Source organism: Mercenaria mercenaria, chromosome 7 (assembly GCF_021730395.1).
Source record: "Mercenaria mercenaria strain notata chromosome 7, MADL_Memer_1, whole genome shotgun sequence".
Classification (NCBI taxonomy): Eukaryota; Metazoa; Mollusca; class Bivalvia; order Venerida; family Veneridae; genus Mercenaria; species Mercenaria mercenaria.
The window spans coordinates 79,421,512-79,440,521 of NC_069367.1; the positions used below are offsets into that span (position 1 = coordinate 79,421,512).

Below are 19,010 nucleotides of genomic sequence, written 5' to 3' on the forward strand. Positions count from 1 at the left end.
TGAAATATAAGAAAGTCGTGAATTACACGAAGGTACTGAAAATGCAGGAATTTATTGAAAAAAAAACAAACAACTTTTTTTTCACATTATAGCCATATCTACTGAAGCATAGAGGTAACATCGGATTTTTTACTTTGATTTTTCTCGTGGCCAAGAGTTATAACTAAGAAAAAAACCTCCATGCTTCCTTATATATCTGCCTACAATTTTTCATTTGCGGCAGGTTTTACATATTTTATAACCAAAATGTTCGTTTTCTATATGTGTGCTTGTGGAAAAACTGTTTTCGAGCAGCACTATCTTCGATACCGTATTTTTATAGCAAAGGGAATTCGAATTTGCTTGTAAAAAGACCAATTTAAAAAGAAAAAGAATATGCCGGCTTTAACCGAGTGATGCAGGAGGACTGGTGAAAACTTAAACAGTCTGCCGTTAAGAAAGACCCAAGAGAAAAGACATCTTGATTACCTCCTTTGGTGTCAAACAGAACACCTGCTGCAGTTGTTGTACGATGCATCACCTCTTGTATACTTTCCTGTATCGTACACAACATAAAGTATATGTAACTTGCATACAATATCAATCCATGCGACAACTAAACTTTCAAAAAAAAATGTATTTTGCTAATTGGTTACATTTTCTTTTTTCCAATACAATGTATGTGTTCTATCACAAACACAGAGCGTCACGGTCGTGTCAAAAAATAATCTTCACAACCAATCAAACGTTGATAACTTGATAAAGAAAGACAGTTTCCTCTCAATTTCAAAAGCAGAAAATACTATATAATGTTACATATTTTTACTGTTTATTACTCCTATAATTTATCATAATACAAGCTTACACAAAGTGAAATTATAATAAAGAGCTGAAATAAAAGAAAACAGCATTTTTAACATAAGCAAGTTACGTTTCGCAAATACTAATGACAATTTCAATCCATGTTATCTAACAATAGTGTCTATATAATCGTAACAAACGTTTCTATATGCTGATGCAGCCACGGATACAAAATTCTACATTACATACATGAAAAAGAACATAGGTATTTATTACTGAAATGTTCATGAAGATCACATAAAATGTGATTGCCATGAATGTAATTGCTAGAAATATTTGTGTATCGAGTTCTTTTTGAGGAAACCGTGTCACAAAGATTTTTTAGCCAATGATATGACAATTACCTGTAAGATTACAAAAGTGTGAAATTGTCACTAATATTATCAGTAAACATTCAAGTTTGAATCTATGTATGAAATACATTTGAAATAAGGTTCCCTAAAGCAAGGAATAAATGTATAAAATATAGGAAATATATTAGGTCAAGGGAGTCACCCCTACTTGTAAGCTTTGTCCAAACGCTGACCGATAAGTGTCATATAATATAAGATTTATTGGCTTACATCTTCTTGTATTCATAAAGAATATAATCACTTTTGTATGGTTCACTGGTTGAACCTCTGGAAAATTTCTCTTACATGTTCAGTTTGTTTACACTACAGTCTAAAGGTGTCCACGAGTAAACAGCATTTCACCACAGATCTTGCCGAACCAATCACAATTTCTGCTTTAAGCGTAGTCTCATCTGTTTGAATTATGAGACACATTTTATTTCTCGAGGTACATTTCGAAGTATATAATGAAAGTATTGAGTACTCATTGATCGCAGTTTCTGTAAGATGTTTCTTCCCTATGTGGAAGTATTGTTCTTAGATGTTTGAGTTTCGAATATAGCAAAACATTGATTGGCTGAAACTACATCCGGTGGAAAATACAAGTCCGTATAATTAAATAATCGAAAGAAATTAACCAAATGTGGTTACTAACCTCTGATGGATGAGACTGATATAGTCAAGATCAAAACGTCAAAGTTTAAACTTTTCCAAATGTATTTGGAAAGATTATCAAACGTTTCATTAAAAGAGGTTACGACCCAACTGTTTTGAGACATACCGCATGTTTAGTGTTCAACCCGTTTACAGTTGGACACTACGCTTCCCTCTTTAATTGCGTCTGACGGAAGAGGGGGAGGACTCTATGATGAGCAGTGTTAAATCCTACCAGGACTGAACTGTTTTGATATTTGTCTTCTGACCTGTTTCGTCGGGCCCTTAAGGGTGTTTCTCTTGTTGCTCTGTCTTCTGAAAAGGCATTGAGTACATACGTTTTTGGTTCTTAAGGTTTGCTTTTTATATATTTATACACGAGCATTTTTGTGTTTTACATGCCATGCCTTTTTGTTTCCATTACGTGTGTTAGAGATTCACCTGGGGGGGGGTTACTTTTATTTACACTGTCCCATGTCTTTGGAACATGGTGGGGGTAAGAGTGAGGTTGGGTGCGCACCATAAACCGGTTTAAGCTCCCCAGTGGTGTTTTTGCCACTGACCGTTCCAAGGCGGTGCCCCACTGTGTTCCTTTGTTTGTTCGTTTTGTCCTTGTGTGTTGACTTTGTGTGCGCGCGTGTGTGTATGCTTATTGTTCGTCTTGTCCTTATGTGTTGGCTTTGAGTGTGTGTGTGTGTGTTGTTCGTTTTGTCCTGATGTGTAAGCTTTGAGTGTGTGTGTGTGTGTGTGTGTGTGTGGTGCACGCGTTTGTGTGCTGGGGGGTTCGTTTTGAGGAGGCTGCGCTTTTGGTGCGTGGCATTCCCTGTTTGATATTTCTCTTTGTTTTTAGGTTAGAATAAGAATTGCTGACACTGCAAAATGAATAACGTTATTCTATATTTTATGTTGTTTTCGCGTTAAGCTACTACCAGTTTGCTTAGCAACGTGAAAAGTAACCTACAATTGTAGGCTTTTCATAAAACAATGTTATTGCTCTTGTTATCTTGGAACAGCTTTCAAAATGTTTTAGTACATGTATTATGAACAGTGTAACACATATTTTACAATATTTGTCTCGTTTTTGTGTCCGTACTGAATTGTAAATTCGCTGAATATATTAACGAGTTATATAATATGTCTGAATACTTGTTCAACAAGAAAATATCTGACCAGGAACTGATTATAGAATCAATTTAGATACGCATATAGATTTAAGATATTTTAGAGATTTCTCCTTTTTTCACTTATAGAGCATGTGTATAAAGTATTCTGCGAATGCGATATACATGATATTGTACAAATTTGCATTATTTCAACTATACAAAATAATTAACGTCGATACACGACAAACAGAAGAGATGGGACAATATCTGTTATCTTTGCATAGTTCTTACAAAATACATAAAACGGTATATAAGTTTAGATACATGTAAATCAATTTCCGAATAATTAATGAATAGACTGCGAAAAAAACTATACAACAAAGAATTAATTCTATTAAAAGCGGACAGATGTGTATGATCAGTCAACCTGTTATATATACACCTAAAAACATAGATCGCAGATACTTTTTATCATTAGATACATGCAATTGCACATTTGTATGGGTACAATATAGGATCTAATACTATATTTGAATATGCGCCCGAGGCGTCGTCAAAGTTCATGATGTTCATATACTAATAAATCCGTACTATGAGGTCTTAAATGTGTCGATTATTGTGTAGCATTCACTTCCCTTCAAATCATTAGACATTCAAAAGTTAGTTTTACTATTTGAGAAAACTTATTTTGACATCACTACTGATTTATTATTATCGAAAGGATGCGTATGGGGAAATGAAAATGAAATAATTAGGTTAAATTAATTTGCTTTCACAAACCCTTCATATACAATTTGGAATGAATTTTAGCAGTAAAATGGTAACACGTCCAAGTAGTGTAGAGCATGTTGATAAAAACGTGTGTTTTAAACTGTTTTAAGTACTACAACATGTACTGCATCTTTCCAATGGGTATGTGACTTTGATAAGTTTTATATTTCTCTCACTAGTTTATTTTTCCATTCTTATACACTTCCCATCTTAATATTGGTCAATAGATTCTGTAATAGAAAACAATAACATTTGTAGGAAGTATACAATACTTTCGCTTTTTACATCTGATTCACTCACTATTTATTATAAATCGTGTTTCTTTGTACGTGAAACATATTTTGTCTGCATTTATTATCATTCAGCATTTTACTCTAATGAATACTCTTCTAGTCTCATATTAATCTTCGAAAAATTACAAAATATATACTGAATATCTATATTAAATAATTTCTGTATGCTTAGTTCAGAAAAGTATTCAATTTCTAGTGCAAACAGCGCTCCAAACGACATATTACAATTCAATACCTTAATTAATAGATAATGTTTTACATCTAAAATGAGTGATAAGTAGTTCATTTGATGTATATACATTATAATTCGAACAGAAGTACGAGGATGCTTTTTGTAAGAGTTTATATCCATTAGAAGATATCTATAGTATTTAGTTTTATACTGATTATTAAAAGGTTTAAAAAATTACGGATACGGTTTTGCATTTTGGATTACCTTCAGTTGTCGTTTTCTACAGATGTAAACAACAACGAAACTGATCAAAAGGAGAATTACTCCACCGACTGATCCACCAGCTATGGCGGCAACCTTAGCATCTTCTACAACTGCCATCACAGAGTTGGCTTCTTCCGTATCGATGTCGAGAGATCCTGGTTCGCCGACAGCACGATATCCTTTCGCTACTACTATTGATACAATGTTCGACACTGCCCCTTTGTTTCCAGCTTCATCTACGGCCTGTATTGCAAAGAAGGTTGTTTCTGTGTACATTTGTTCAGCATTTACAACAAATGTTAATGCTTCCGTTAACCCAGCCTCTTTAGGAATGAAACTGTAATTTTTCATATCCAACAATTCTGCGGTATCAAAGCTGTTGAGCAGAATATCAAAGTCATCAGAAATCCGCATTATATAAGATGAAGCTGAAACAATTGTAAGCAAAACAATATTTTATTTTAAAAATACAAATTGTCAAATTTAAATGCAAGATAATCATAATACTTTTTATTACAAAGTGACCAATAATCAAGACTAGGAGTTGATACTTGGCATGTTGTAATGTTGGACTTTTTGAACCCTTATCAATTAATAGTAGTTAATTTAATAATAGAAGTCTATTTGTACAACTATAACATGTTATAAAGTATTTAAGCATTCGTGTGTTGGAAGATCCTTTGAAAACATAAAACGCAATCAAGCAAAGTAAATAATAGCCGATTTGGCCTTGAAGCATGGAATGCCATCAAGCAAACAGTTAATAGAAGAGAGGTTATGAAAACCCTCATATACTTTAGCACCGCCTTAAGTGCAATTGTATTATAGTGACAATGGATTCTCTCCATGATCTAAAAGGATCAGAGCATATAACAACACTGTATCAAAGTCCAGAGGGGAATACTTATTTTGCAGACACGGAAGTCTTTTTAAGTTTATGGTATACGTTGTTTCTTCATAGTTTGATAGTTTGAAATACATATTTTACCTACCTTGACCAATGTTTTTGTCATCTCCGGTTGCAGTCCAACTTAATGTAAAATTTCGGCTTTCTCCGTACTGATTTGTTTTCTTTACAATGTTATATATATCAACATCAGTGATTCTGCCAGGCGTAATAACATCAGCAGTGTCAGTGTCTTTATATTCTGTTACGAATAGTTCTTCCATGATTTGCACGCGCTGAAAAGAGCTGTTCAGTGTTTCGGGATCATCTTCAACTGGAAATATTCATTTGTAAAATTCATCGAATATTTTAACAACCCCTCCCCCCCCAGTTTTATATGTTTTAAAAAATTGTTCAAACTGACGTTACAGCACATAATTGCGATAACAGATACATCGTAATTTTTGAAAAGAATTATCTGACAAAAAGTGATGCAATGAAAAAGCATTTTGATGAAAATATTTGTTTTGGTGTCGTTGTGTTTAACGTTGCACCGACAAAAGTATAGGTCATATAGCGAGTTTCCAGCTTTGATGGTACATGAAGACCTCAGGTGCCCCTCCATGCATTATTTCATCACGAACGGGTACCTGCGTACAACCACCGACTTTGTGTAAGGCAGCTGGGTGGCTTTATCACATGAAAACTTCAACGCCCCAAGACAGGCTCGAACCCACTACGTTGAGGGGCAGGTGATTTGAGGTCAGCGATCCATATGCTATTTATGCTAGTATGATTAAATGTTACTATTACGTTAAATTTAAAACATTTACATCCTCGCTATGAATAACTAAAGTTTGTACGTGTATGTTAAAATAGAAAAAGTGGAAACTTCACAGGTCGCTCAACACGGCATCTGTCATGTGTTAAAAACAGTTTGAAAACATTCGTACAATTCATCGACATTCCTTAAAATGTAAGTCCTTGAATGATCAGTAAATTAAACTATTTCGTTTGTAAGTTGTACACCACGAGAAGATAAAACATTCTAAACAGTTAAATGACGGAAATTTTGAATCAGTCAACCAAATTTGAGAAACAACAGTAATGACTTATGAACAGACTCAACCAAGCCGTGTCTGTTCGTTTTTGTGGTTGCAGTCTATGTTTCAAAAAGATATTCCTACATATTTTTGTGCTTTAAATGCATGCAAGCATTGCTTAGCCGGCTAGCTCTGAAAAAGTATTGCCGAATTCTTGCTACGGCATAATTCTCTGTGCATAATTCGTTCTATTAGAACGCCTCAAACATAAGAGAATTTACCGCATTAATGTAAAGATATTATGTTGATATTGTTTGACATCTCAACTAGAACGATATGCTTGGTCAATTATAGTTTATTCATTTAACAAGCGAAGGAGGGAATATAATCTATTTTCAGGTTATGTATCGGGATAAAGGCACTTGCATATAAGACAGTTTTAAAATGGCGCACATCGATTTTTAGCTTTATTTGAGAAATGGCATTAGAAACGAAAACAGTTGGCAGAAAATGAATAGCTGGACGATGATAGATATATTGTACGACTGCCTCTTCTGTGCTTTTTTTTGTGAAAATCGTGAAAATTCTATTGTTAAAACCATGCTTTTCATGTCAGGAGACATTTCTTTGTAAAGCAGGGGTGAATGTTACAATGTACGTATCAATTTGTTATTGTCATATCATAAGTTAATGATACAGCTAAGATAAACCCCAGGATATAAATTGTCATGTCCTTTATTATACAAACACACGATTTTTAACAAATATTTACATATATTCATTTATGATGCATTTGAACAATGTCCTAACGCTGAAACTTTACATATCTGGATTATACATCGTTTTCAGAAATATTGACATTGTATATCGTTTCGCAAGACTATGATATCAGAATATCTGATTGGACCCAAATCAATCTTTTCTTGAGTCTTTTTCGTGGTTTAAAAGCATACTTTAATAAATAAAATATTTCTTAAGTAGCGTAAGAAACATAACATTTTATTATAAAACTTTCATATAAAACGCAAAAGTATATCATAAAACCACAAAATGAACAGGCGTTTTATATGAAAATATCAAATATTCATATGAATAGCCAATGAATCATGTTTATTGGACTGCGTCGCCGATTGGTTAATATCGCTCACTCCAAATAACCTTCCCCTCACTGATTTGGGTTCGAGCCTCCCTCGTAGTGTTCATGAAAGGAAGGCTTCTTGCTGGCTTACGGAAGGTCGGAGGTTATACCCTGTTGCACGCCCGTAATAAAATAATGCACAAAGAGGCACTTCATCCTTAAAGCTGCAAAGTCGTCATAAGACCTATAGTTGTGTCCGCTAAACATAACGAAAATGAAATTAAAGAATTGCCATTTTTAAATATGCTTAGACAGTTTTGAATACGATACTATAGTCTTAGAATGACACAACGAATATATCTTTGTGCATTTGCAATAATGTCCGAAAAAATAAGTTTTACATCGATTTAAACAACGTTTAACCTAGTTACTAGAAACTGAAATTTCAGCATTGGAACTTTGTTTCTAATGCATCAAAACGAAGATATGTAAAATTTCTTTGAAAATGGTGTGTTTTAAATGCTCTGAAATGTCAAGAAGTGTGGCCACTTCATGCAGTCGTTTAACCGAAATTCAATATAAATTATGAAATTGGCAATCGGTTTATAGACTAATATAATGTATGTTTTATATATTCAATTTCTTATATAACAACACTTTTTTTCTATGATTAGGTGATGATGCAATTTGCAGACCTCGTTTCAGTTCAGTTTTCCTGATTAATAGATAAGCTGTTCTTTTTAGTTTGCCAATTTATTTTATTTTTTTACATGTAATTTAGCATTCTTTTGCTTATTAATTAGTTGCTTGAATTTCCTTCATTCAGTCCGAAATTTTCAGAACGTTCAGTATGACATTTATTGCTTGGGATTTTAATAAGTGAATGCAGAGCTCGGTGCAATGTGAGGCACTTGCTGAATTAAGTTTAGCGCACTACATAACAATACAACCTTCAGCCAGGACTGGAGCTCCAAACACTTGTTTCAGCCGTTTAGTTTTGCCCTCCTGTCCAGACGCGTATACTTTGATACTCACACGTCCGGAGCTTAAGCATTCAGGAAATATATATCCGGAATAAACACCGTCATTCGAAATAATATCTGGGTCTGAAAAAATGAAGAGTATGTTTGATCATTTAATTTTGAGGATATGACCACATACGGTTTTCAGTGGGTAGACGCTGGTGTGTACACCTGTTTATGCATTATACAATTAGTCAACCGGTTAGACAATTTAGATACTGGTACTTTAAATTACACAATATTTTGCCAAAAGGAGTTTTTTAAACGCCTTTATGCTTCTAGCTCAATTAGAAATGTATTGCATGCAGTCATAATGCAGAAATCATCAATGGCAATTTAAATCTGCTTGCATACGACCACGAAACACATATCTTTTGCAACGGCATATAAGTATATATTTGATGATGAAGGGCGTGAAGAAATTACTCGTTCGTGTTGGAAAAAAGTCCTTGCTGCATTTAAACATAGATACTGCATTCAGTGGAGGTGTATGTTCTTGCAATACATAATGAAGAGATAAAAGCGACAAATCAAGTGTAAGGTCAGGCTCATACAAGTGTCTGTTTTTTGCGCCTTTATACGAAAAAAACAGGTATTTCTGTTAATCATTTTAAATGTCAGTCTGCAAGAAACAATATCAAATTTCAAAAACACATCAAATTTACGGCTTTAAGGACACGTCACGGCTGAGATAGTTTAGTATTGGTGCAATACACAATCGGTATTGAAATTGTGTTTCTAATACATGTGTTCATTAGATAAATCCTCAATATCTATGTGAAAATAAAGGATATGTTGTTTCTTATACATGTGCTCATTAGATAAATCCTCAATATCTATGTGAAAATAAGGGATATGTTTTGTATGATTGCATCACTGTGAGTTGCTCTAATTAGTGACAAATGACTGAAACAATAGGAATTCGTACGAGACTTGGATAGACAAAACGACAGTGAGGTAACAATATATTCTTATATTGTTTCTATTCATGAGTTATAAGCTACAATATAGAATACTCATTTTTAAGAAAATCAAACTGGAAGTTAGAAATAACAGAAAAAAAATAATTAGGTCATGAGTCATCTTATACCTGTCAAAATTTGTCATTAGTTTTCACGAGCTGTCAAAATTATTTTTATCTCTCTATCCTGCAAATGCATTGTTTTTGTAAGTATCTTGGTCGGATATTGTAGTGTGTAACTTACTTTGCATGCCACATTAATATTTGTGCTTGAAATTGCTTTGTTGAGCTCACCAAAGTCACGTACGAATTTCTATTGTTTTAGTTTATTGTCTGTTATTAAGGTACCAAACCTCAATATTAAGATGTAAGAAGTGTTCCTTTCTGGCAGACAAAGGAAACCATTTGGTTAAACAATAACATAAGGGTTTTTGGAAAGAACTGAATATTCTTTGGTTTTTTGTTATTCACCAGAAATTCAAAACGTGACCACCTTAAAATAACAGGTGCTTAGTAAACACGCATTTCAAAATTTAAAACCATGATACCAAACACTAACTTACCATTTCCGTTGTCTTTAAGGTTAAGTTTACATGTTCTGTTATCAGATTCTACTTGTATTTCTACTATTGCCTCAACTAATGAAGCATATCCTTTCCTAACATCGACAAACGCGACAGGAAGTTCCCCAGACGATATATTGATCTTTGATGAAGAGAGCCATGAAGAAATCTCAACTATGTCATCATTTGTCGGTGATGACTTTACGTAATATTCAATGGTTTGTTGACGTTCTTGCATTAGTATCTTCATTTCGTACTTTCCAGCCTGTTGTAAAAAAAGAAAATACCATGACCACTAATCCCTGTTTCCCTAATCATAAAATACTTGAAGTTAGAGGAACTATACTGACTCTAAAAATTGTGAATTATAATCAGGCAAAGGAGTGTATTGAAAACATACAATTATTCCGCAATTTATATCAATTGTTTCATCTACATGCAGATATAAACTAAAGTAATAAAGTAGTTGAAATATTTGCTAAACACTTCTGTTGTCTTGCTGGATAATGATTCAGTATATGAAAATTTTGCTAGGTCCTTTAAACATTTATCTTTAACATACATTCCTTAAGCAGGAAATTTTGATAGGTGGTAATTTTTAAAGGCATTGACTATATATATATATACTGTGAAATTAAGTTAAAACGATATAATGTATATTATAGTATTTAGATTCATTTGTTTAACAATACTTTTTAATAGCTTTTTGTATGTTTCAAGTCTAAGCAACCGGACGTTTGTAGGTAACTTACCTGTGCAACATCTGGTATAAGTAGTGTTGCATATGTTCCACTCGTGTTTAATGTTTGGGTATAATTTTTTGGCCCGGTAAGTTCAAGGGTCATAACATGAATGCTTCTGCTTATTACAGTAACTGAAGTATTTGCTCCTAATCCCTCTTCTATCGTAAAGTCAAATTTCAGTGTGTATGATGGGGTTGAATCAATCTTTTCCGACACCAACTGGAAAAGATAGGTTAAAAATAAACGCTCAGTCCGAACCTGTGAGGTATGTTGGAGACGGAAATATCCATAAATACTGTCTATCTGAACCTACCATGTTCGAAGCAGAAAAGAAGAACAGATGAGAAAGATTTTCGGATTAGAAAGGTTTCTATTTTATACTGAAAATTGTTGCTGTTTATTATACATAATGTGTATATCCATCTACTTCTGAATGGACTGATAAACTTGATAAATTATTAAGCAACATGCAGATCTCTTAATTGTGATGTCAATATGTATAATAATTTAACTTTTCAAATATATATATATATATATATATATATATATATATATATTATTTCAAATGTTCATCAATATCGAGCAAATAGATTTCAGGTTTTTAAAGTTACACATGAGTCTAATCGATGAAATTACCCGCCAGTTACGGATATGTTATGAAGTAGTCGGCTAGGAGTTCACTCTGTAATAAAAGATTGTTAGTTCGACTCCAGTCAGGGGCTGTTTATTTTATTGAGATTGACAAAACAATTTATTTTCAATTTTCATTTTCCTTATAATATAGCCAGTACATAAATATACTTTTGGTTTCTCTATATAGCTTTTCCATGCAGATTCATGGCTATAACTGTCCACTTAAGAATATTATTATTTAGTATGTGCATATATTTTCACAATAAAAATGAGATCATAAGTTCCTGGTAATTTGTGTCAGTCATCAGTTTTTCAGAGTTAAATTTAATTGAAAATACTAGTAAATTTGCCTTGTTGAAATGTCTCATGAATTCATTATCCATTATCCGTCCATCGGATTCCGACCGTTCATGCTATACAAAAAATATATACAACTCTTTTAATGGTTTATTAAAATATAAAGCGCTTATATTTGATAATTCTAGCGATAAAGCAATGCAAGTCTGATCAAGTACTAACCATTGCGTGTTGACTTAATGTCGAAGTTAAGTCACCCTGTATAGTTTCACTGAACGTGGCAGCAAAACTTATAGTGCCAGTATCCAAGTATGTGTAGTGTTTGCCTCCGGTATCTTTCGCAATATCGGCGAGAACTGTATCAGCTTCTTGAGTTACCGCAATAGTGTGCACGATCACTTTCTCACGAATTGCTTTTTGGGTTGATGCTTGAATGTTACCCCTGTTGTTTAAACCATCAGAAATTACCACAAGCTCTGTATTTTCTGCATTCCCTAGCTGTAACGTCAAGATCTATAAAATAAAACAACTGCGAGAATGATTTTAAAAATCCACAATGTTAAAAAATACACATTCACAAATAGCACCGTACTGTACAAAAACTGATATTTAACAATATGTATTTGTTAACAGTATGAAATGATAATACACATACGCGTATTGCTTCTTCCATACCACATCCAATGCAAGTGGCGTCATCTGCCGACGATGGAAGAGCTGCAATAAGTTCATCACGATCAGATTTTGAATTGATTTGTGTAATTTGTTTAACCGTTGATGCCAACGAATTGAAGGTCACAATGCCAAGCCAACTCCCTTGCCGGATGACTTCGTGTATAACATATTCTCCGGTCTGCCGCAAAATTTTCAGCTTCTCCTGCTATTTAAAATTAAAATGATTTTATTTCACATGCTCAACTGGTTCAATGGCATATGGGCGTACACGTCTTTTACATGAATGACATCCGTTCGGAATAATGAATTTACAAGTAGGAATATTTATATTTCACCATTAAAACATTCATATTTACATCTGCATAATTCAGAAGTTATTTTTTTCAGTATTCTCATAATCATATTATAGATTAAATAACATAACATCATTTATTTATACCTGTTTCATACTTCCTGAAACGTCAAGGACAAATACTCGATACACATCTGAACTTTGGATAATCTCAAAGAAAGGTGTAGTACTTGTTGATGGTAATAAAGCTGCAGCATCTTGAAAACCAACGGCGAGTAAATTAAATGGAGACTTTAAATGGAAGATTAAAGCAACGATCGGAGTCTTTTGCCGTTAATGCAAACAAATAACTATGTATTTAATAGTATTTAATTTCATGTTTGTTATATTATGATATTGAATGTAATATACTTTTTCGTAAAATATATACATACAGCACTTTGATTAACAGTATTTTACCATACATAGTAAGTATACCTTTAAAATCTTTATGTCGCCTCATTACTTCCCATGCACTTTTGTGTCCGCAGTGGAGATTTTGCAAATTAGGAGCGTGTCGGTTATGTCTTTGTGCCTCATCAACAGATACCTCATCCTTGTCACAAAACATTGTGATCTATTTGGAAAGTGTGCGAATTTTAAACGTGTGTAAAATAAATACATTTCTTCACAATTTAGATAGTTTTATATATCATCTAATTCCGAATGATAACTATTAAGAAATCGAATCACAAAGGTAAATATTTCCTGGTCATGTTATTAAGAAGTCCCATCTATATTTTGTTTGTTTGTTTGTGTTTTTTAGTTTTTTGGAGTTCTGATGTTGCAAGAACTTGTGCTTATTTTTCTGCCTGTACATGTACACTTACTGATATATGTTATTGTATATGTAATTGATAATAAGCAATAGAATATGGTCAAACTAAATTGTGTTTTTATTAAGCCTTTCAAAACATTTGCCATTCATTAAAATCAGAATCAGACTCATTTTATTTCAATCATTTAAGTTTACATGAATAAGTTAGGTAGACATCAACAGTCTCGTATATAACATTCCAAACATAGTAGAGAAAAAGAGTAGCATATCAAATAGAAAAGTTTAACTCTGCTGAGATTAATGTGTAAAGTAATATGTAGTTTCATGATTTCACAATGGTATTTCTTAATTAGGCTATAGGTGTTTTCAAAGGAGAGTCGTGACTTTATATTTGTCCATATTTTCGTTCTTTGCTAGTTTTACTTATATGTCCAAACGTATTCTATTTGAGTGTTTTGAAAAGTCGTTTTATTTATGCATGAATTCAAACAAAACTGATACAAGTATACGTAATTATCCACGGTTGTAAAGTCAACAAATTCCAACAATATAATTGAAGAGAATGTTTTCAAATGACTTCATTCGACAGACTGAAACTACAAACACCTACGTAAAAGATTTTTGAATGTGCTCTGGACAATACAGAAATACGTATGGAGAGATAACAACAATACTTACAGCATTCAAGTATGAAAAGCCCATCAAACTTGCGCTGACAGACTGTAATAGATTAGGGCAAAATTTACAGTTCTTGTTCATCTTCTTTCCCGTATCGTACGTGTTACAGTCTTGACTAGGTAGTTTGCAGCCAGGTCCTTTCCCTATTACACCGGTTATTTGCTTGGTGCACCTAAAGAATAATCACCGTTTTATATAGTAGTACCATATAAAACTTCAGTTTTACAGACGTATGTAGTAGTTCAATATAAGGGAAAGATGTTTGATGCTATTCTACTTTACATCAAAGACGTGATTTTAATGATAGAGGTAACGTGTAATTACTTCTATAGCAGACTAAAGTATTTCCTTATCACCTCGGTACACCATTTTTTTACGAAAGAGCGCGTTTGCACCCGTTTTCTATTCTCCGTGTCATATTCGAAGAATTATAATGCAGTATTTAAACATTAAATTAGCAATAGCATTTCAGTTTTTAGGTTATGTATCAGGTCAATTTGTTGACGTAAAAAGTGACTGTTCATAAACACAGTAATTTAAATGTCTCTAAGATGGTTCTCTCTTCAAATCCATGTATTAATAACAATGTAATTTGGTTATATATTAATCTGACTAAAGTACACGATCTTCCTAAATGTTAGATCTTATAGCGACATATTCAAAGTCATCATTCTATATAATCGGATTTCCAATATTGCTTTTTTCTGCCAATCTATTTTTATTTGAACCAGTCAGACGCCTTGTTTGGCTTAAAGGGACTGGACTCCAAATTTGGCTAAAATCGTCTTTAGAATTGAAGTTCCGTCATATTATGAACATAAGAACCCAAGCTTCCGTTTCTAAACTATCTTAAAAATGCAAAATCAAGAACAATTCATGCCCAACTCGGGATTCTAACCCGGGCCGTCGTGGCAATGAAAACTTTAACGCGTTCTTGACCAATACACCACAAAGGAACACGTACGTTTGCTTCCGGTACTCCGTTACAAACGCTTTTCAATTTCAAGTGGAGAAAATAGGAAAAACAACTTATTCTCATGTTGTTCCATATGCTTTATTATTTTATTTCTTTGCAAAGAATAAAAAACACTAGGGCGCAGCCATAAGGATCATAAAACCGTGATAATCGCATATCGAAAACTGGAAATCCAAGTTAAATACAGATTTTAAACTTCTATTTTCAGTTTCAAAATATTGAAAGCAAAGCTCATACTGACTTGCGGAACGATAGTCAGAACAATAGGAGATGAGTTAAATCAGACTGGTTATATGTATATCTTAAGTATAACATGTCTAACTGTTTTAAATATGTTTTATTTTATTATACTGTACATTGATTACAATATAATAAATGATAACACTATACAGGAATATGTACGCATGTTAGACTATTGAAATATGTATATGATATCACAATTAAATTGCTTTCATATCAGTAATTTGGTAAACAACTTTAAATTAGATTTTGTAAAATCCCGTATCATGTTGTCATAAGGAGTATCGAAATCAAACTTCGTTGTGCTTGTCAATGCTATAATATAACAAATGATAACTTATGGCTGAATGTGTGTTGTCTTTTCATTTGTTTTTGAACACAGTTTTACTCTTTATAACTTAATATTTCCATGAATAGATTATTAAATAAACTGAAACTGAAATATATTTATAATCAGAGTTTCTTCAAAACAAACCAGTAGGAACTGCTTATAGCGTATATACTTTGAAGTGAATAAAAGGAAACTCCAAACAAAAAGTACTGATAACTTGTGAAAAATAATCTGCGAAATGGCTTATAAAAGTATAAACTGCTGTTATTGCTTTTAACACAGCAAAACGTACAATTTACACCATATTACACATACGTATAACAAAACAAATGGGTTCTAACCTACATAAATATATATTTCATTAATTAAGCTTGTTTACGTTTTATACTAAAACAACATTAAAAAATTTTTGTTTCCTGTTTTAACATCGACAGAATCCTTCGGTACATGTCAGTGATCTCATCCTAACAGACTCGAAAGCCAATAAATCCCTCATGGTTCTGCATTTATTACACACGATAGATGCGTCCCCTTACATAAATATCTATAAAATAATCTTATTCTAAAGTTAAAAAAGATATAATCAAAACAGTGTAAGCGGATAGAAAACAAAAAAAAGACTTCTTTTTCCAGCTTTTTATGATGGAAAATTTTCTTCTTTTTTTTTTCTTTTTATTTATTTTTATTTTGTTGTTGTTGTTGTTGTTGTTGTTGCAAACTATAAACTTTCATCACATACAGCAAATGATATTTTTGAGAACATAATAAAAGTAATTGGTATTGCTCCTGTAGCATTAAGCTAGTTGTGTAATTATATGTATCGTGTGATGAATATATATAATAAATAAATTACAAACAAAAATAATAATCTTATTCTATTGGACTAGAAAACATAAAATTATCCCATGTCTCTTTATTAATGTGGAAGCGAGCATTGTCATTTCATGTTTTTTCATAAGCTAAATATTTTTCAAAGATGTTGTTAAAACGATTACAGGCTTGACATAGAAAATATAAAATGTTGTTGCCAAAGAATTGCATCTTGATCCATTGAAAAGTGACTCAAACGTGACGCGTTATTTTACGTTGGCTTTATTTTCTATGCTTCATTTTGACTTGCCACATGTTGCAAGTCTTTGGCTGTCCAGCTGGTAAAGAAAAATCAGTCTTACACTGAAACAAACATTAGGTTCTGTCATTTGATATCACCGACCTATAAGAGGAAGAGAAATTTAAGAGAAAACTAAACTGTCCACATTATTGTCAAAATTAAAAACTTTATAGTACCGGTGCTTCTCAAATATCTAGTTTTGTTTATTAATTTTGATCTTGTCTCTGTCAGCAGGTATCTTTTTAATTTAAATTAAGATTTAGATATATAAAATATTGTAAGTCATATTTGTCTCAGGTTTAAGATATATGATAGTTGTATATAATGTTAGTTTATGTATCCGTTTCGAAAAAATAAATTAGGAATATCCCCTGCATTGTGTGAAATTACATAGGTAAACAAAAAAAATAGATAAATAAAAAGTCATTTCCGCTGAATGTAACATTCACAACAAGTTGTAAATATCATTGATATTAAAGTAAAATACAATGAAAAAAAATTAAACAGTTGGTTATCAAATAGGTAAAGACGAATGTAGAAATAATTCAAACCAGTACAGGTTGAAGAACACGAGAAACTTGAACAATAGATCCAAAGAAGACTGTTTTGATTATTTAAATTTGGAAAGAATAAAAAACATCGCAAGCATACATGTATAAACAGTATACTGCATTTACTATAATTACTGATACATTACTTCACAGGATTCCATTTGTCTTTTTCTTGGTAGAAGGTAAACTTTGAAGACTTTGGATACTCATCAAAAAGGCCCCAACGAAGATGGCCCCATTCATGAACAATAACATGATCTGTAACGGGAAATATGTTATTATGGAAGAACATTTGCGTTTCTATATGAATGAATATTAAAGCAACATAGATATGAAACTTAATTGCTGAAAGATTTCTAATTATCATATAACAACCTTTGATACTGCATATTACGTCCTATGGCTCATTATTTTAGATCTAAATGGCAAGTGAAAATCGTTTTGTAGAATAATTCTTTAGAAGAAAGAAACAAACTTACCATGCATTCCCCATTTTGTAAACCCTTTTTTCAGAATGAAGTCCTGTGAATTCAAGTACATGTAGATGCCCTCGCCTCCACACCTCTTTAATCCCCTTACGTGAGGTGTTTTTATTGTAACTTCCTTGTCAACTATAATATATTGTTTAGTAATCGACGGTACAGGGATTCGCTTGTATTCAGGTTTAACAGACCAGGACTTTGGAACGACTATTCTGATTTTTCTGAAGTAAATCATGTTTCGTGTAGCAGCAAACAGCAATTTTGATGCATCTGTAAATACCTCCTGCATATGAAACGATAAAATAAGACGATGAATATATACAAACAGTTAAGACCAATTCTCTATGAAGTCCAGAAAAGTTACAGATTTCCCTTTAAATGATTTTTCTCGAAGAGCATGCAAAATTAAGAAAATCATGTTTTTAATTTCTTACCATGTTTGTATAAAGGGAAGATGATATTCTGAGTAGAAACATTAATCATATTAAAAAAATTGTAGAGCTGGGCCTCATTTCAGGTTTTAGTATATTTTTTCCGTCTTTATTATCTACCCTTGTTGTTTTTCACTAAGGAAAGCTCAAAGGGCTTAAGTAAGTTTACTTCCTTGATTTTCCTTTTCATCTCTGAAACCCAAGGTTTTCCTTCGAAATTTAAAGGAAGCTATATCTAAGTTACACATGATTTTATTTTAACTCCTGTAGACAAAGCTTCAAATAATATTACACAATGTATTATCATATGATGCATTTACTACACGGAAATATTACAGAGTGAATTGGACCCCTGAAAAATGGAATTATGTTGTTTGCATAATCGTTTCTTTTCAGAATTATGAAATATTCTTAGAATGTCGTCACTTAAAATGTCATATGACAGTTGTTTTGCTAACGGCTGTTTAATTGAAAATAATATTCACTTCTGGCTTTAAAATGATACTCTGTGCTCTGTGATTAATTAAAATTTGATAACAATATTTTGAAGCCGATGCTATTTGACTTATTTACTTGGCGTTGTTCCTGGTCAGTCTTTGATTTTTTTTGTAAGATAGCATAGTTTTATAGCCTTAGAAATTCTCGTTAGTTATTGTTACAAGATGACGGTTAGCATAGTTTTTCTCCAAAAATATACAAATCAAATTATATCTTTTCAACTGTAGATCATTTTTGTTTATATGGATTGTAAAACAATTTGAAATATACTGT

The 19,010-nt window shown here is 32.4% G+C and overlaps 1 protein-coding gene across 1 annotated transcript; it reads right to left on the reverse strand.

Moving 5' to 3' along the window:
- Positions 1–836: 836 nt before the first annotated feature.
- On the reverse strand, positions 837–18,087 carry LOC123553816 (calcium-activated chloride channel regulator 4A-like). Its single transcript, XM_053548735.1, has 13 exons — positions 17,806–18,087; positions 17,473–17,584; positions 14,118–14,289; positions 13,100–13,238; positions 12,770–12,879; positions 12,311–12,535; positions 11,878–12,168; positions 10,735–10,944; positions 9,983–10,247; positions 8,387–8,542; positions 5,422–5,649; positions 4,430–4,857; positions 837–3,930 (listed from the first exon to the last, which is right to left on the reverse strand). The coding sequence occupies exons 1-13, from the start codon at positions 18,041–18,043 to the stop codon at positions 3,895–3,897; spliced, it is 2,610 nt and encodes an 869-aa protein (XP_053404710.1). The 5' UTR covers positions 18,044–18,087; the 3' UTR covers positions 837–3,894.
- Between the last annotated feature and the right edge of the window lie 923 nt (positions 18,088–19,010).